Raw genomic sequence first — 20,741 nt, 5'->3', positions numbered from 1 at the left:
GGCAGAGGAGAGTAGCTGCAACAGAAATGATATGGCCCACACAGCAAAAATACTTACTGTCTGACCCTATAAGAAAGTTTGCCAACCCTTGATCTACACCTTCTAATTACTTTTTGGTCATACATTTTCTTTATGCTTGTGTTTATCTCTAATCAGAAATTTAAAAAATTTATTTTCTCTTGGTACTTTGTATATTTAAGTGATAGTAACATATTTTTTATAAATATGTCCGATAAAATTCCTCACAACCCATTTAAGATAAAAATGTGATCTGTATATATTTTCTCAGAGATTTTGCAAAATTTTAAGTGCACTATACATTTGCTATCTTAAAAAAAAACCACCACAAATATGCGACTATATATTACATAATGAACTTACTGTTTAGTGATGAAAATTCTACATCTGGGTAACATACTTGTGGCTAGTCAGATGTTCGGCAGATATTATGGGTATCTAGCAAATAAAAAATTATTTAATGAATGATCCATGCAAGCAAGCCAACAATTGAGAGATGAAAACATTTTAATATTACATTTTTAAAGAAAAGTGAAATTCAGCTGTGAGGTGATAGTCCTTATCTGGTCAACATTAACAGTAAGTTAATGTAAACTTAAATGCCAAAGTAGCAACTAACTTTAAAATCTTCATGTTAAATACTATTCTATAAATGTTACCAGCTTTTAGGAAATAAGTAAAACTATCAAAAATTCATGCAGAGCAGTAATTGAAAGAAGCCCTTTTTGTTGGCCTACACACACACACACACACACACCCCCGTGGTTTCAGTTACTTAGTAATCATCCAGAAATCAGATAAGGAAATGTCTTGCCTATTTTTGTGCAATTAAATTTCTAACATTTTCGTTCAAATTAGGGTGTCTAACTTTTTTTTTCCAAATTAAAAATACCAGGTAAGAATTATAAAGCAGTAATTCAAAAGAACTAGGTAAGAGCCTAAGTTTACTTCAGAACATATTTCTGAATCCTGATGGCACCTTTTATTGTATTTTAAATGGGCAAGAGAATTAGAGAACTTGAGAGAAAATACAGTAAGAAACCAATATAGAGTTGACTTATTTCAATAGTTCCCAAAGTTAAGAACTTCAAATTTGTAGCTTGATTCTTCAACCTGAAATTAATGGCTGCTAACCTGAGAGAGGCAGCACAATAGATTGAGACTGTCAGAGGACTGATGACACGGGTGCTACCCCCAGAGATCCATTTACTGGCTGTGTGACCCCGAGCAAAGCAACTCATTACTCTATGCTTAAGTCTCTTCTATAAAATGATACTAATCCCATTTCAGCAATGTTGTTGGGAGAATAATGAAATCACATACACGAAGGCATTTTGTTGCTGTTTTTTCAATTTAGACATCTTAGGCTAATTCAACATACTACAATCCACAGTCTGGCGTGTATATTAGTATGTCCCTGTTTTATTTCCAGTTCTCAGCTGACATTTTTACACAACTTTACAGCATTGGTAAATGGCACGAAAATGTGCTCCAAGCATAATGAAGCTTCTCATACCATTTTTCCTGCTGCTGCAGGACAGGATGTTGCACCCAACAGTGTAGAAGCATCAAGGATGGGGCTGTCGAAACATACCAAGGACCTTCAACACCAATCGATGCAGATGAAGGGCCAGCTATAAACTTCTGCATGCATGCAGGCTGCATTTTGTGGCATCAGCTATTTCCAGCATTGCTAATGTACTGTAGGCATATACATATGTATGTATATGTAGATATAATATATGTGTGTATATATATATCCATTCCCTTTTCTTTCTTTTGGTTGTCAAATAGTATGAAGACCCAAGATTATGCATGAAATGGTCACAGCACAATGCAAAAAGTAAAGTGTCCCCTACAACCCAGGTGGCCAAGGGCATGTTGAAATTTGCTCTGCTATAGTTCTGCTTACACCAGCAATTCTACAGTCATACATGGTAGACGCATGAGAGTTCTTTATCATTGATTTGCACCATAGATGGATGTATTGAATCCATCACAATAGTTCTACCAAAGATTACTTATTAACATGCCACATATGCACAATCTAGCATTCTTGTAAATGAGTCTGACGTGGTCACGTAAACCCAGCGCTATTTTGACAAGCTTCTGAAAAATTAATGATTCTTTGCCAAGAAATGTTTAAAGCTTGACTGAAACGTTAAACTCATTTTTGTATTCTGATTTTGAAAGTTTTTAATGGTTGTACTAATAGCTGAATGTTCTTCATCAACAGTACGTGATGTATTGTAGAACAAGGGTGGCTACTCCTCACAGTAATAACAACAAATCGATGTCTTAATTGGTCTTCCCTTCCCAAGGGGGAACATGTTGATTCTCATCTGATACTTTTGAGATTCATTTGGCTACATTTAATCTTCATCTGTGGATTATCTGAAATGTGGCTTGGCTCTATGTTTTTCATACACTGTCAACTCTACTGAAGCCCAAATCTACATAAATGAAACTTGAAATCAACCAGTATTTTCTAGAAAATATTTTTAAGTAGAATCAGAAAATGCTGGGTGAATAAATGTCAATTTTTAAATTTTAAATATTTTAAATCATCATTTATTTTTAAATAGTTATTATTGTATATCATAAAATTTAAATTTATGAAACAAATCCCTTTCACTTAAAAGTATCCCGCAATAAACTTGCATGGAATACATAATGATTGTCAATTTGCCATACTTAATTTCTTTTCTTTTCCTTCATAAATCTCCAACATTTATGCAGGGTAATTATAAAAATAAGAGCACTTAGGATTTTTCTTTCACTGAAAGCATTGAGAATAAAAGCTTAGAAATGCTATATGCAAACAATTTATTTTGAATCTGCTTATTAAATGATTCAGATTATAACGAATTTATAACAAACTTATTTACAAGAGTGGTCATTTGTGGCATATGTAATACATTTAAATATTTTACTTTCTATTAATCATTTAGGCAAGAACTAAGAAACTGTATATACCAAATGTTTTAAATAAAAACCTTAAAATGGCTTCTATTTTTGATTGGTCAAAATACCTGCACGATTGGGTGAAACCAATTGAGAATTGCTTGTGTAAATATCATTTTAGTAGCTTCAGAAATGGAGCTGCGACAACTTTGGAGCACTTATAAATGGCATAAAAGCATTCTGCTGCTCATCATAGAGAGAATGTGTAGGCCAACAAGAGGTATCTTTGAAACCCCATGCTTATTAAAGCACCCTCTACAGCCCTCACGTACACACGATTCCCACTGACCTCAATGGGAAATCCACGTGCGTAAGGGCTGTTGGATTGAGCCCTATTAGAGTTGTTTTTTAAGAAACAAAGCTGTAAATTAGCAAACCTGGTTGGCTGTGGCTGTTGCAGCGAAGGGAACACTTGTGGCAGATGTTGTTGCTGCGGACACAGTGGCTGGCGTAGCACCGTGCACCATGGGAACTTTCGGAGGGAAAATCATATAAGCGAACATACAGAAGAGTGTAGCAATATGGAAACCATGACAACATGGAAGAGATAATTGGGCATGGTATTTATCACAGCAATAAGCCATGTGACAGGACATCATCACCAGCGAGTGACATGCAATCACAGCGCAAAGCAGGACAACATTCCAAGGAGAGAAGGGGAGGAGGGATGAAAGAGAAAAAAAGGGGGAAAAAAGCTTGTTACCATCAAATCAAGAAAATTGACACAAACAGGCTTAATATGCTAAGTCAAAAACAAGAATTTTATATAGTGTTCATAGTCAGACATTCAAAATCTAAGTTAAAATACAAGTATTTACTTCATATATACAGTTATCTGTTTGAATGAAAGTATTTTTTCTCATTTACTATTACAAAAATATACAGTATATTACTTTTATGAAATAGATTTTTTTTACACACCAGAACTCATAGTCCAATCAAAATCCACCAAAGGTGACTAAAGGAAACTGTTGTGTGTAAAGAAAACACTTACGTGAGTCCATGTCAATTAAATAGAAAATGGCATTTAATTGACAAGTGTTAGTAAAAGGGAAATGGACTTGCCCAATAGATATAAGTTAAACTTAGCAGTGGATTTTGAGGGGCTGTGAGGTACACCATAGGTTTAAGATAATCAAGAAACAAAGCTGGCACCTACCAACACTTGTAGCGGGTGTCATGCACAATATTGAGCCTGCCCATCATGCATTGCAACAGGAAGGTGGATTTGAAAAGGGAAAAGAATTAAAACATCCCATCACACGTGTAATTAGAAAATTCATTTGAACAAAGAAGAAAAATTGTTATTATGGGAACAGTGGCATGTAACTGTCAGCACAATCAAATCATACAATAGCACAGTGATCAATTAGAACTAGTCTCAAGTGAAGAATAAAAGCCAGTTTAACTGTGTGCTGGTACACTTTGTTTCTCTTAATTGTTGCCTATAAACAAAAGTATTTTGGAAGTAATTTAAATCCACTTAATTCTTTTAAAAATAATATTGTAATTTGTTTTGTTTTAATCTGATTACTAACCATCTGGTCGTTTTGCTATTTCTGACTTTAACTTATGAATGCCTTAACATTTTCTTTATATCAGGCACATATTAACTTACTAAAGATTATTTATTATTAAATACTAAATAATTCAATGTACAAAACTGACTTAACAATATAATGAAACCCAAACATTCATTTTCATTCCTTTTGTTTTATTTTCCTGTTCATTGTAGCAGCAACCATATAAACATGAAAGGGGTTGTGATTATTCATACAGGATTTGTATTTGGAGGGATGCCAAGCAATAAATTATACATAAAAAAGTGAAATTTGTGCATTTCCTTAGTTTGAAATTAAAATGTAGGAAAAGCATTAAGGGGGAATATAATTTCTTATAAGTATCAAATTGGTTTACTTCACGGTATCTAGGAAATCACAGTGGTTTTCACTGCTGGTTTAGACCTTCAAGACTTCTGGGAGTAGCAAATGTTCTACAAAATTTCACACACAAGAAACTGCTAATTAGACTTCAATAAAAACCTTGAGTGGGAGAGAGTGAAAATACATACATCACATATGGGGTGTTAGCACTGATGCTGACAATTGTTCAACCACGATAAGCAAAAATAAATGTTGCATATATAGATAGTCCTTGTTCTCTTTGACATGAAAATATTGAAAATTTAACTTATTTTACCAAGTACAAGGCACTTTCCCATATGCAGAACTACTGTTCTTTCTATGGGGTTATTTTAGAATTCTAGGTTTTAAAATATCCAAGGATTTTATATTTCTATCTAAATCTTAGCATATCCTGTTTAAATACTAGCAGCATCTGGGACGAACATTTGTTAGAAAAATATCTGCCAAATGAATCTTGTCAGAGATGGCCCTATAAAATAAAGCTGCCATTGAGAAACTCAACAGAAAAACAGATTACTTAACTGGCATCTCTGTAACAGCTGTGATTAGTTTGTTATCACAATTAGACTGTGGGCAGAGTGATCAATGATTAAACTCTGTAATGAATCTGGGGACACATCCTATCAAGTGGAATAATATTATATTGACAAGCATTAAGACACTTGAAGATCTCTGTCATTTGCTACTACTACTGAGTCAAAGACTTGTGAAAGACAAACAGAAACAAGCCAGTAATAACAAAGAAGTTATAATAATTTGAGACAGTAGAGCAAGCAAAACTTAATACCAGATCTACATCTTATAAAATCATTACTGTCTTAATGGTAGGGTGAGAGAATTGGAAAAGAAATGACGAATGAAAAAGAATAATGTGATAAGTAATATTAAAGCCAGTTTAAATACTGTACAGGTTATATGTTTCAATTATTTATTATTATGCTGAGACTTGCCTACTGTATTTCATCCCATGCATAATTAAGTCTGCACATGCTGAAAATGAGTTAACCTTATAATATCTCTCTAAAACCCTAAAGCTATTATGATTTGAATTTTAGTTTGAGTTATCTTCCTCATTAGCATTATAACCAATGCACACAGTTTTGAGAGGGATTTGCAGCAAATAAACATAAGGCAGCAATGAAAATACTAGCCAGGGTGCAATAACTCACAAATATGAGGACATAATGCTGTAGGACCCACTTACCAAAAACGAAAATCACTTTTGAAATGACCATAGTTTCCATCTTTACATGGGTTGATTTACTAATAATAATGTGCAAATGGCCAATTTAAATTTTTCCTCAATTTTCAGCACAAAGCAAAATTTAAGTGAATGTATTTGTCAATTTCCAATTTCTCCTACAAACATATTTGCAGAGCAGAATGGTGTGCTTCTGAGAAATGTGTTATTTTAATTGCATGACTTTTTAAATCAAAAATTTTAACTGATATGTATGAAAATGTAGGAAAAACTAGGATGATAATTTACAAATAAGATGTATGCATACTTAAAATTACTTGGAGTAGAAGGGAAGTAAGTAGAAGAGAGAAAAAGAATTGTAATGAAGATTAGTTGGAAGTTAGAATTTCGATGTAATAATTCAGTCCTATTTAGGTTGATTATAAGAAGTATTAAGCTGATTAAGATCTTCTAAAAATAGTGTATATCATTTTAAGACTAAAAGTTAACAATCAGTTGGATTATTCTCAAAATTGGTATCCAAACAAGCAGTACCTTCTTTTTTATTAATTATAAGTAATTTATTATACATAATTATAAATGATTATATGTATTAATACTAAATGTGACAAATCTTTTTCTCTTCTTTGTATAAACACAACCCTGCCTACCCCTGCCCTTAGACCTATACCACTATCTAAGAAAGTTTCCTGGCCTTTTGTTGCCTTATTCTTGGTAAAGTTGTAATACATGCCAAAGTAGAAGTTGTTTAAAGCAAATGTATTTTCAGAACTGTTAAAACTCATAAGCCAACGTTGATTGAGGGAGATACGCTAGAGAGGGAGACAAGAGGTGTGATTCTGAAGATGGTAGGTAAGTAAAAATGTGATGTAGGGCAGAGAAAAAAATTCCTCAAGATTGAAGTGGCAGGCAGTGTGCAGCTCCACAGGTAGTTGGGTAGGTGGCCTGTTCTTTCACAATAGCCCTGCAGACATCGGGCCCTCAAGGGCATGGGAGCCTGGAGGGCACAGACAAGGAAGCCTATACTCAAGGCAAGCACAGAACCCCTGGAGTACCTGTCTTAAGAGCTCTTGCAAGCATGGACAATGATCACATCAGCAGTGAGCAGCGCTGACTGAAGAATGAAGAATGCATAGCCTGTCTCAGAATACTAGACTGCTGTACAGGACCTCACATTGAGGTAAGGTCAGGAAAGAGACGGAGCTGGGGGATGTAGTCCTGGATTCCCAGTAATGCCTGTTATTTCTCTCAACCCAGGGAGATAGAGATCAGAGTTCAGAGCTAGACTTAATTTCAATGAAAAAAAAAAATGGTATAAAGGAAAGTGGTATTTCTTACACGCCGTAATTTCATGAGTGAAAACTCACACATATAACATAAATAGATCCTAAATTATGCATAATATCTACAAATAATCTGGTCCTGAAAGGGGAAAGTTAAAACAAGTATATATCGAAATTTGAAAAAACAAAACTTCGATATGAATTTAACCTAATACTTATATTTATCTTTAAATGAGGTGGAAGGTGTGAAACACCATGGAGTTAGGTGATCAGTAAGGGCTACTTCCACTCTCCCAAATCATTTTTAAGGTCTTCATGTAATAGATATTGAATGACTAACCAAGTCAGCCTGACTTGAGTTCAAGTTGTACTTAAATCTAAACCTTACAAAAGCCATTTAACTTGGGACAAATCACTGTACCTTATTAGGCTCCAAATTAGTCATTGGTAAAATGAAAATATTAATGCCAACCTTTTGGGCGTTGTGAAAAAAAAATGAGATAATGTAGGCAAAGCACTCAGTGCAGCAGGGAACCAGAGCAACCATTCAATAAAAGGTAGCTCTTTTGAACAAAATGTGTGAAACACCCTGGCCTAAGGCAATAGGGAATTGTAGCATTTGGAACTGAAGGGTACAGTGTGTGTCCTATCTAAAGGATTTACATTTAGTTTTCATTTAAACACTCTTAAACAAACAAAAGTATTTCTAGATACTAGATTTTACCCTTGAGCCATGAGTTTGCAATCCTTCACATAAATACTGGTATACCATGTGGCATACAATCAATGTTTATTGACTGAATAAATGGAAAGATGGGTGGATAGATAAATGGGGGGATGAATAGATGGATGGAAAACTGAAGGACAGAGGAAGGAAAAAAGGATAAAGAGAGGAAAGGAGAGCAGAGAATAGAATGATAGAAGGATGGATGGATGGATGGATGGATGGATGGATGGATGGTTGAATGATGCTTAGATGGGTAATGTCCATATTAAATCCAATTCTGTTCTTAAAAGTTAAAGTATGTAGTAATTTTTCTTAGCTAGCTGGCTGGCTTGTCACGGAACCCTGATCTTTTGCCAGCAAAATACTCTATACGCAGCCACCTGCTCTAAGAATTTAGCTAACCATGCTTCACTGTAATTTGAATAAAATAGATACACACATCTGAAGTTATCATTGAAACAACAGACTACAGACTACTAAAATTCTGAGCTGCGAAAAATAAATGAATTCCATTTTCTTCCCAGTTCCAGTAAACCCTTCAAAAGTGTATCTTCCAAATTATTAAATTGCGTTCAGATCGGATTCCTTGATCATCTAATTCTTCTGTATTATTTGCCTGCCGAACAACCAAACTTTGGAAAATGAAATTCCTTTTCTCCCAGGTATTAGACATGAGATTACATGTGAATTTGTGGTAAGATAGATTTCCTTTAGTTCTCAAAGGGTGTTTTTAAAAAACTGAACTAATTGCCAAAATTTAAATATTGAGAAATTTCACATATAAACATATAAATGTCTAGAATATCTGGGAAAAAATCGTAAGACCATAAGACCTTGCAACACTGTATGTCAGGGCTACTGTGTTAGGTTGTGCGGGTTTCTTACAACCAACCCTATGAGGCATATACACAATCAACTGTGGTTTACACAGACTATGATATAAATGGAGCCACAAAGGGTTTGCAGTGGACAGCAGGTACAACCTGCCAGGCAGACAATCCTCTGAGGCAACAAAAGACAAAGTCTGAACATTGACTATACTCTTTAGACTGAGCCTGTGCTCCCCTGTGCCTCCCAGACCCCACAGCTCCCAATTTATTTCGTGCTTCACTTGTGTTTCCTGCCTGGCCCCTGAGGCTTTTGCATTTACATTCCCTGCATTAGACTTCTTTCCTTTCTGACTGTCTGACAAAGTGATGGGGCAGAAATAATGAAGAGCTATCCATTTTAACCTTTTCATGCCATAGGGTCAATTTTTGTGCACACAGGTACATATTATATAATGAAAATATTTTAAAATAATCATGGAGTCACTACCTACTTCTGATTATGTGATTAGTAAAGGTCAACCTGCTGTTTCAGGCCCTTAAAACTGAGTTGCAAATAAATGTTATTTTATGTTACTAATGCAATAATTTCACACTATATTGATTATATTTGAGAAATATGTGTGTGTATATTGTGTATATATATATTTGTTGTTGTTGTTGTTGTTTTGTGTGTTTTTTTTTGAGACGGAGTCTCGCTCCTTTGCCTAGGCTGGAGTACAGTGATGTGATCTCGGCTCGCTGCTCCGCCTCCCAGGTTCAAGCGATTCTCCTGCCTTAACCTCCCGAGTAGCTGGGATTACAGGCATGTATCACCACATCCGGCTAATTTTTGGATTTTTAGTAGAGATGGGGTTTCGCCATGTTGGCCAGGCTGACCTCAAACTCCTGACCTCAAGTGGGCTGCCTACCTCGGCCTCCCAAAGTGCTAGGATTACAGGCATGAGTCACTGCGCCTGGCCAATATTTGAGAAATATTGATCAAGAATGGAATATCTCTGATGCAAAATGCATCATAATAAATGCAAATATATCTTAAAATTTTCAGCATATTTCAATTAATGCAGATTTTATTTAAATTAGCAATGCTTAACCTAGCAGAGAGACAAGTTTGATTTTGATTTATGAATGAGTTTATTATTTTCCCTAATTTGAACTTTATCTAGGATCTTTGGCTCTATCCACAGACAAAAAGCTATTCTAGGGAGACACTAGTGTCACAAGTAAGGGTCATCGTACCATGCAATTGGTTATACTTATTTAGAAAAAAAACTATAGTCATTTGAGTGTTGTTAAAAAAACTAATGTGAAACCTATTTTGATAAAACAGATTTTTTCAGCTTTCTTTAAATAGCATAGATTTGTTTTTTAGACTGTAGTAGAGAAACTATCATATTTTTTAAGACTAGTCAAGTGCAGCAGTGAGAAGACAGGAATCAGTAGAACAAGGAGTTCAATCTGTAACTGACTGTGAACAATCAATTGAGATAATTCACTACCTCTGATCTAGCTGAAACTGTCATTTCTCATGGTAATGCTTTAGCCAATAAAATAAACTGACAAAAATAAGTTTTAATTTCTTCAAAGAGATTATGATAGTTACATATAATCCCTCGAAACTTTGCTCATCTGACTACAGAAAAACTGATGGATTGTTTGTTGGGGGCAGTGAAAATCTAGGGACACCGCAACTGGCACAAGAGCAAAAAGATTAATTTCTGAAAAACTATGCATGTTGAGAAGAAAGTTATAATATTACAAAACATAAGAGAAATGTGAGACTGCAGGTCAAAATGATTTAGTTTTTGTTCCAATATGGACAAACTGCAGTTTGAAAGGTACTATTTCACAAGTACAAATATCATTTTACCCATGTGTCTGGAGCACTGCCTATTTCAGCTAGTGGAATATTGTAGTTAATTGTTACTTCATATTTATTTTACATATGGATGACTGATTTTCAAAGATGTACTGTATAAAAGTTATGGTTAGTATTAAAAGCTCATATAATTTATTCTTTTGTTTGTGAATCAAAAATAAATTCACATTCTCTTATAGCATTATGAACCTAATACACTGTAAATACTGCCAGTATAGTCTAATATAAAATTGGGAGCTGGATTTTTGACATATATATCTGCTCATTAATTAATAAAATAATTTTATTAAGTAAGTCTCTAAAACCATGGTATTCTGAAAATAAGGGTGAAGCAATAAAGAGGAAAGTGAGATTAGAGTTTCTGGTTAGTAAAATTCCAGATAATAATGAGTTTACATGTATTTTCTGAAATAAGTTCAGAGTGAATAAAAAGAGTAAATTTCCAGGTAATTAAATGAGTAGCTAGTCTGTGTTTTAAACTTTGCAATCTTTGTGAATAATTCTAGATTATGTATACATTACCAAATTGAAAATAAGCTGAAACCACAAATATAGAACTCCATAATAAATTAAACATTGCTGAGCACTTAGGGCTATTTCAATATTAGCTTAGGAACAGTCATAATTTTAAACAGTGTACTGATTGATGCCAATAAGAGCCCTTTTTAAGAGCTCTAGAACACATAGTTTTTTTCATTCTTGACCTTGAAAACAAAAAGGCTGAAAAATAAAAATCAAACCTGAAAGTGCTGTTTTATATAATTTAAATTAACTCTATGGAATAATGAAGGCAAAGGGGTCTTACAGCAAGAAAGTATCATAAAATAGCTTGACAGACATGTAAAAGTGTTGAGGAAAGAGAAAAAAAAAGAGAACTATATGTCATTTCCAAATTACACAAACACAAATAAATATATAAAATACCACTGATCCTTAATCCACATTTCATTAAGCTAAAATCCTTAGTTTTTAAGGAAAACCACATAAGATACCTCAGATAAGTTTCCATCATTGACCACCTTACCTGACACCTCATCTATAATTATAAACAAACTTGGGGTGTGGTTTATCTGCTCTAACAGTAGGACTCTCTGTAGATCATCAGATTCATTTATTAAGAAACCCCACCCCTTACCTGGTGGGAGAAATGCTGTATGCTGTTGTAACTGCATGTTGGCTAGAGCCTGTTGGTATTGGAAAATACCAGTGTTAAAGACTGCGGTGGCACCGTTGGTTTTTTCAAGAGCAGGCCTCTTTGGTAATGGGGGAAGTACAGCTTGAGGAATTCCCTGTTTAGTGAATGAGTATAAAAAACAAATACCAGTAAAAAGAGAAAAAGAAAAAAGAAAAATCAGTCGAAGGCTAAAATTGTTAGGAAGCATGAGCAAGCAAGCAGCAGAGCACTTAACTACCCGAGGGAAAAAATCCAATGAACAAAAAATTAAGGAGAGAACAAAAAAAAAAAAAGCAAGATAAAAGCTTTAAAGGAAGCATTATTTTTGTCCAAAACAAAATCTCACTAGTACGAGAGCACATGTTATAATGTGTTAAAGTGCTTTATGTCCCATAATGCTTCAGGCTTTCTGTGAGAAGCCATTGATTTGGGAAAAGAAGAAAAGCCGCACTGCGAGCTCCATGAGGATTGACAAGTATAAGCAATGTTAATAGTTAATTGTACAGTGACTGAAACAGATAAAATAAAAACTAACCCACTCTGCTCCTCCCCCCAGATCTACCTAGACATGCAAATGTCCCAGAGCATGCAAGTTTTTTTCCTTAAATACTGAACTATAAATATTAAAATGTAAATAATTCTACCACTAAAGCCATGCTAACCAAACAGGTACGTAAATATACAGTCAAAAATACACTCTTTATGTCCTCTGACTATTTCTTTAGAACATTCTACAATGTAGTTAAACTGAATGTGGGCTGCTGGGCTTTCAGAATCTTTTATTGTATGATATCCATCTATGTACTTAGATTACAGTCTTTCTACTAATTTTTGTCAGGAAACCACACTCAGTTTTTTCATTGTACTTTACAACTCTATAACAGAAAAAAGGATATATATTTTAAAGTTGATTAAAAAAAAACCTTGTATCTACAATAAAGCTACATGCCAAGCTAAAAGGTGAAAGGTCATAGTACCAGGTCAAAGGTTGCCTCGAGGGGTCGCTTCAGTGATTTGACAGCCGACTGAGTCTTAATTAGCAGGCAGCGAGCACATGATGGCAATGGGCCAGTGGGGTTCAAGCGCATTAACATAAACAGCAAGCAGAGGTGCATCATGGGGGCAGCAGTGCATTTTTGGGTAGGTGAGAAAAAACAAATAAAAAAACAAATCATCGGAATGCCATATACAACGAATAACAAGACTAAGCATGCACAATAAAGGCACTACTGAGTTGTTATTGGGAGGATAACTCCTCTTTGTAGTTAATTACAAACAAGATACTCTAACAGAAAAAAAAAAAGAGTGAAAGGAAGAGAGGAGGAGAGAGTCTGCCTTCTGTATTTTTGCTCAAGTATCCATAAACACAGAAAAGATCTCTCTCGTGATTATTTCACTGTGTTATGAAATACTACACAGTGACTTTTAAAATGAGTATTTCATTGATTTAAGTCATATATTTATGTAAAAAATGACAACATTAAAACAGGTAAGCAAAGAACAAAGAATGGGCTCATTAAAATCAGCTACTAGATCACATTAAAATTTACCTTGAGAATATAGTTTAGTAGCTATTCTTAATGATCCAATTTCTAACTCCTTGGGTACTGCTGTCTCTCTCCTTTCTATATAATGGCATAGTCAAGCTTCTCTAGTTTTACTATTATGTTTATGCCACAGTATTATTTCAGAAAATCTAGATAGTATACTACTCAAAATCCTGTAGCTAATTCTAAGAACAATTTTGTTGAACAATTCTCCTAAATAGTTCCAGATCATGTTATTGTTAAAAGCAAGATATATGTAAAGAAGAGCCTTGATGTGCAAAAGAACACACCAAAGGAAAACAATGGCTGATTAGATGGCACACAGAAATAAGAAGACCGAAAATGGCAATATCGTTAAATTGAAAAGGAGACAGGTGGTTCTTTACAAAGCAGAGATTTCAGAAACCCTACATCCAGAATAAGACAGATTAAGAGTTAGGCCAAGAGTAGGAGCAATCTGAACCATCTGAGGAGTTACCCTCACTTCTGTGAAAGTAACTTCTTTATATATTGTCTGGGATACCTGAACAAACATATCTTCAGCAACTTTTTTTAAAAAAGGTTAATAAATGAATAGCTTGTAGTCAGATATAGTTGCTCACTTTGCTTTTCTGACTGCTAACAAGGAGAGAGCTGATATCTCTACTCACCATGGCAGCTGCGGTGGCTGCAGCCTGTGCAGCTGCAGCCTGGTTGACCTGGTATTGGGCAGCCTTGATCTTGGCTTGCAAATGTGCAGGGGGATGAAAGTATTTGCACTTTTCCCGAGAGCATCTCCCTTTGATGTAATCCATACACACAGTGACTGTGTTGTCATTGGTGTCAATCATTGTGCTGTCAGCAGGATGAGCAAACCGACAATCATTTTCTCCTCTGTTGCAATTGCCACGTTGGTACTCTCGACATACCTATGAGGTCATTAAGTACATGAGGTTTAGTCAACATGAACAAGAAGAAGCTTTCTGAAGATTTTAACTTAAAGTGCAAGACTGGTGATGGAAGGCTATAGATTAAAGGGGAAAATGATTTTCAAACAAGGCAACAAAGTAACTTCAGCATTTCCTAGTTTAGTTACAAATTATAACTCCATTTCAGTATAAATGTCCATAAGAAAATGCATGTAGAATATTAATTATGGTAAAAATACAATCTGAAATGGTGTTGATATTAATTGCAAAGGGAAAAATAATAACTTCACAGTAAAGAAACATGGCAAACATCATTTTAACCAAGTGATCAAAATTAATATCACCAATAATGAGACATAGTGACACTGTGTATCTATTGATATGATACAATGAGAAGGGCACACAATCACAGTAGACGTATTACTGCCTGAATTTAATCAAGATGAAACATCAGACAAAGTGAATGGAAAGATATTTACATAATAACCGACTAGTACTCTTCCAAAGTGTCAAGGTCATGCAAGACAGACTGAGATATTATCACAAGCTGGAGGATCCTGGAGTCACAGAAAGAATATTAGGAGGACAACTGGTAAAATCTGATTAAAGTCTGTAGATTGGTTAAACAGCAGCATATCAATGTTAACTTTTCTGGTCTTAGGAGAGATTCTACAGTTATGTAAGATATTAATATTTAGGTCAGTAAAGGGTAGACGAAACTCTTGGGTCCATTTTTGCAACTTTTGTGTAAATATAAAATTATTTCCAAGTGAAAAATATACAAAATCAAATTTGATAGCTTTTTATGAAAATGTTTCCAGGAGTTTTTTTTTTTTGATCTTTAGAGATTCACTTGGTAGCTATACAAAGCAGTAAAAAAAGACTGGTTTTGTTATGTCTGTTTGTTTTATATTTTCTAATTCTGTTAATTTTGCCACGGAGATCTTAGGGAAAAGACGAAAACACTATTTCTCATTCATCTGCGCAAATTTTGACTCTTACTATTTAAAAGCAGTCTTCAGTCAGGATACTTTGACCCTTTTACCACAAGAGGGCCATCTAAAACACAGAATGTCCTTTTAATATTTTCGTGCTCTTACTTCAAGCTTCAAGGAAACAGTTTGTAATTGTTCAAGTATCTTTTCACAAATAGCAAAGGCAGATACTAAGCACTTTATTTTGAAGTTAAGCAAGAAAGATAAACTGTAACCCTACTATGACTTAAGAAGCAAAGGTTTTCTTGTATTTGTATAAATACGATGATTGCATTTAAATCTGGGTGTTTTCCCCACATTATATTCATATCCTATTATTGAGGAAAGTGTTTCTTAAAGAAGGAGATACTATAATCTGTACCATGCTACATCTTAAAAAAGATCATTATAAATGATATCTTGCAGTACTTGGAAACCACAACCTAGCTAAAGTTTTGTGTTCCAAATACATACAATGAACCAGAGTCATTCATCATCACACTCAGAGTTATTAAGAACACAAAAATGAACACAAAAATGACTTAAAAAGTTATTCAAGATTCTGGTTTTTTATTAGCGTATTTATCTTATTGAACAGAAGAAAAAAAGTATTACCAAGATTTGTAACTTAAAAAGCAAAAATGATCAAGCTGTTACCGAGAATAATTATCCTCCTCTCTGGCTGAACATTAGCATCAGCTATGGAGCTCGCTAAAACAGTACCCAGTACCTAATCAAAATTTATTGTGTGTGAGGCTCATCACTATACTCAGGAAGAGTCATGTGCCTACATTAAATAATGATAAGTTTTATGTGTGTGTGTGTGTTTGTGTATGTATGCTAAATATATACTACTGCATAAACGAAAGGGCTGCTTTTCTGTATAAGCAAGTCTATGTCAATGTAGGCATCATCAAACAGGAAACTTGCAGGTCTATAAGTGATCTCTCTCTGCTGCTATTTGCTCCTCAGTAATTCCTGCTTTCTTGAATATGCTCAAAATGAATTGGCAGTAGGGAACTAACACTATTTTTCCAATTTAGTTTACTGTTTGCCACATTAACAAGAAAGAAGACCTGAATTTATTTAGGTTCTGTGTGTATGTATTTGCGTGTGTGTGTATGTATTTGCGTGTGTGTGTGTGTGGGCGGGGGGGGGGGTTCTACAGGTTAAGGATTCATTTATTATAATTTCACGTTCTTTACTCTCCTGTGGAACATTTAGAAAGAATTCTAAAAATATTTAAGCAGAGTTAATAACTAAGAATTAGCTCAGAATGTGTCATAAAACCAACCTTTTCTGAGGTTAAAAAACAGTCAATTGCTTTTGGATAATGTGCATGTTTGACTCTTTCATATTTTTATTTTTTTGCAGCTTCTGGTTTCTCCTAAGAAATGGGACAGAAACATACTGTAATAGCTACTCTCACATTATTCTTGCCTGTGAAAAAATAAGGAAGAGAAAATCTCTTGTGAAAACTTGTACTGGTGAGAGTTACAGGCCAGTGGGACTGGTAATTTACCAAGCATTAGATATGCATCTGAATAGTGGGGTACCTATAGGAACATGAACTTCCCAAACCTTCTAAAACACATTTTCCCTAATAGACCTCATCAATAAAATGGGATCTATCCCTTGGTTGCTCAATTTGGGTTTGATCTGGTTTCTCTGATAAACTCAAGGGCACTTTAGACTATGCTGATACCCAAAATAAATCTCTTAGACGTACATTACATTAGTAAATTATAACTGACAACATTTCACAAATTTAATCTCATAATAATTAAAAACAGGATAAGAAATTATAACATTTATCATACAGAGAATGTGAAACACAGAATGCAAAATTAAATCTGAAAATTCTAACAACATTGTGGTTCATTTTTCTCTTCTCATCCAGTCTTCTGTATGTATGCACACATTTTTAAAAATAATTGTAATTATAGTATAGCTATTATTTGGTGACCTTTTATGCTCAACAATGCATCATATGCATTTCTCATTTTGCTAAATAATTTCCAGAGTGAATACTTTTGATGGCTGCATCAAATTTCATCAAATAGTGTACATAATATAGGTAACTCTTTTGGAGGATATCTAGGTAATTTCCAGTATTTCCGTATTACAAATAATATTCAAAGAATCTATCCATGACTATAGGCATTTTTCATTATTTTTGGCAGATACATGTACAGATTTATCAGTATATATATATATGTACTGGGTCAACATATAAAAATATTTTCTGACTGGGCACGGTGGCTCAAGCTGGTAATCCCAGTACTTTGGGAGGCTGAGGTGGGTGGATCACTTGAGGACAGGAGTTCGAGACCAGCCTGGACAACATGGTGAAACCTCATTTCCACTAAAAATACAAAAATTAGCTGGGCATGGTGGCAGGTGCCTGTAATCCTAGCTACTCAGAAGGCTGAGGCACGAGAATCGCTTGAACTCGGGAGGTGGAGGTCGCAGTGAGCCAAGATCGTGCCACTGCACTCCAGCCTGGGCAACAGAGCGAGACTCCGTCTCAAAAAAAACAAAAAAAAAACAAAAAGAAAAAAATATTGTTTGATAAATGGTTTTCAAACCTGCATTAAAACAATAAGATCTATTTAGCTACACATATAATGTGATTCAACACGAGCCTTTTACTTTACAAGTACTAAGGCAAGATTTGCCAATGAAGATATTCACTGAAAACATTTAAGTTCTATTTCCAGAAAAATATCTATGGAACAATTATAAACTTTAAATATTCAAAAGAAAACATAATCAGGAAAATTTCCCAAGAAAATGTAAACTAATTCTAAACAAACCTTCTTTTGTTAACTAAATAGCAATAATATAGCAGACAGACAATAGGGTTTGGAGTCGGAAATTGTGAGTTCCAGTTCCTATCACTTTACTAGCTATGGAATCTTCACAATGAAAACACTATTAACATCTATTTAAAAGGTCATGAATACTGAATAAAATAATGCATAGCTTACAACACACCATACAAATCTGGATAATATGAATAATCCTGTCATTTGATCTCTAATTTTTTAATACATGAAAAACATATTTCAAAATGGTCAAAATAATGTAAGTTTTATAAGTAGTATTAAATTCAGCAATGCTCTCAAGTTAAAGCACTGGGATTCTAAGGAGATTAATGTCAATATTTGAATTTATTCAAAAGTGGAGAGTCATTTGCATGTTCTTTAAGGAGATATCCCTTTGAAGTAATATGTTTTGTGTTTACCATATTTGTATAATTAACTCAGTCATCTTGGAGAATAACAATCAAAAGCAGGAACAGAAAGCTAATTTTAACAAGAAACAGGGACTTTGTCCATTTTAACATTTTGAGAAGTCAGTTTAACAGTTAATGGCCAATATTAAGAAATGTATTCAAAGACATATAGCTACATGTTCACAAATAAGCAGAATGGATTTCACTTTCTATTAAGCTGGAACTAACAAGCTAAATTTTTCTAAGTATTACTTTAAAAAGTAATCCTGGATAATCACTTTGATCAAAGTGTCCACAGCATCATTGATCATGAGTTTATAATTTAACGCAAAGAAATTATCTCTATTTTCATTTTAAAAGGATTAAAATATCTACTTTGTAATCTTCATAATTCTGGTGATTAGGTAAATGTAACTGTAGTCAATTTATTGTACAATTAAAATCCCTAGATAAATATCGGATGATGTGATTTCTAGTTTCAGTTGGTGATATGGTTTGGCTGTGTCCCCACCCAAACCTCGTCTTGAATTCCCACATGTTGTGGGACAGACCCGGTGGGAGGTAATTGAATCATAGGCGCATATCTTTCCTGAGCTGTTCTTAAGATAGGGAATAAGTCTCATGAGATCTGATGGTTTTAAAAAGGGTTATGTCCCTGTGCAACCTTTTTTCTTGTCTGCCACCATGCGAAACGTGCTTTCCACCTTCCGCCATGATTGTGAGGTTTCCCTAGCCATGTGGAACTGTAAGTCCAACAAACCTCTTTCTTTTTATAAATTGCCCAGTCTTGGGTATGTCTTTATCAGCAGCGTGAAAATTGACTAATACAGTTGGTTATTCAATAACTGTATGTATTTGATCAATTTTTCTCCTTCCAAAAAAATTCAAGAAAAGGACAGCTACTTTAGCTACCTCATAATATTTCTGTTAAGATCAAATGGGAGCATTCTTTGAAGCCTAAAAGGCAAACTCCATCATTACTATTTAGGCCAGAAAACACAAGCATACTTCCATAGGTAACAGAACTAAGAATCTACCACTTGATCTCTTATAAAAACATAAAATAAAATCTGAATAGGAATGACCAACGACAGAACCATTAAATCCACTTCCACGCTGTCATTTATTCATTCCCATGAATGACTGTGCAAACCCAACAGGACAGGACAATAGACACAACTTTGAAACAAGCCTGTCAATACACCAAGTTAGCCATTACCTTATTTCACTTATGATTATTATTACTTGAGATAGGGTCTCCCTCTGTCACTCAGGCTGGAGTGCAGTGGTGCAATCTCAGTTCACTGCAGCCTCAACCTCTCTGCTCAAGTGATCCGCCCACCTAAGTCTCTCAAGTAGCTGGGACTGCAGTTGTGAACCACTGTTCTTAATCTAGCAGTTACCACACTCAACACCACATCAAAACTCTAATCATATAGATTAATAATTGACAGAGCCATAGTGTATTGTTTAAATGAAGATGTGACTACATTTTTAAGAGCCATTCTAAGGTTTATTACAGATATAAAAAAACAATCTGCATAAACCTCTATGTGAAAAACTCTTAAGGTTTCTTGGCAATTTTCTGGAGATATTAAAAAAAATCACACAAGCAGTAGCCAAACAACCTCTAGAAAAATGCAAAATTAGAATAATCCTACCAATAAGACTTTCCTACATTATTAAAAGCATCTTCTTTTCTAATCTTTTCTGAATAGAAAGTCTTTTATTCCATCATGTTAAATCCACTAAACACCTAAAAAATCCCAACATAGGCATGCTTTTCACTGTCATTCTAATCCTTTTAGCTTTAAACATTCTATTTTTTTGTAGTCAATGGGTATTATATTTTTTTCTGCCTATATGAAAAGGGTTATTGGATTCTTCTGTGTAAGTAATGGAAACATACAACAATTAGTGGCCCAAATTAGAAACTCGTGTAATGATTACCTCACAGAATAAAACTTTCAGCCAAGAATAATGTATTTTAATACAAGCAAATGCGAACTGAAACTATCAGAAACCAAGTCGTTTGCCCACCTTTCCTGGAATACTCATGTTTTTCTCATATAGACT

General features: G+C 34.4%; 1 protein-coding gene across 44 annotated transcripts in view; it reads right to left on the bottom strand.

Moving 5' to 3' along the window:
* The window catches only part of MBNL1 (muscleblind like splicing regulator 1), a 221,611-nt gene that overhangs the window by 5,902 nt on the left and 194,968 nt on the right, over positions 1 to 20,741 (bottom strand). For 15 of the 44 annotated variants that reach the window (XM_055248718.2, XM_063620268.1, XM_055248725.2 and 12 more), the window contains 6 exons: positions 14,196 to 14,453; positions 12,976 to 13,029; positions 11,960 to 12,113; positions 4,142 to 4,177; positions 3,360 to 3,454; positions 382 to 456 (listed from right to left, as the gene is read on the bottom strand). In XM_055248718.2, the coding sequence (XP_055104693.1) occupies positions 400 to 456; positions 3,360 to 3,454; positions 4,142 to 4,177; positions 11,960 to 12,113; positions 12,976 to 13,029; positions 14,196 to 14,453 (654 nt within the window). In that variant the 3' untranslated portion in view covers positions 382 to 399. Of the gene's footprint in view, positions 1 to 381; positions 457 to 1,534; positions 1,599 to 3,359; positions 3,455 to 4,141; positions 4,178 to 11,959; positions 12,114 to 12,975; positions 13,030 to 14,195; positions 14,454 to 20,741 lie in introns of all 44 variants that reach the window. The other 29 variants (XM_055248720.2, XM_055248733.2, XM_055248746.2 and 26 more) reach the window with 7 other exon arrangements.

The sequence above is a fragment of the Symphalangus syndactylus genome, chromosome 17 (assembly GCF_028878055.3).
Source record: "Symphalangus syndactylus isolate Jambi chromosome 17, NHGRI_mSymSyn1-v2.1_pri, whole genome shotgun sequence".
Classification (NCBI taxonomy): domain Eukaryota; kingdom Metazoa; phylum Chordata; class Mammalia; order Primates; family Hylobatidae; genus Symphalangus; species Symphalangus syndactylus.
The sequence above is the reverse complement of the archived record's forward strand: the minus strand, read 5'-3'. Positions and strand labels throughout refer to the sequence as shown.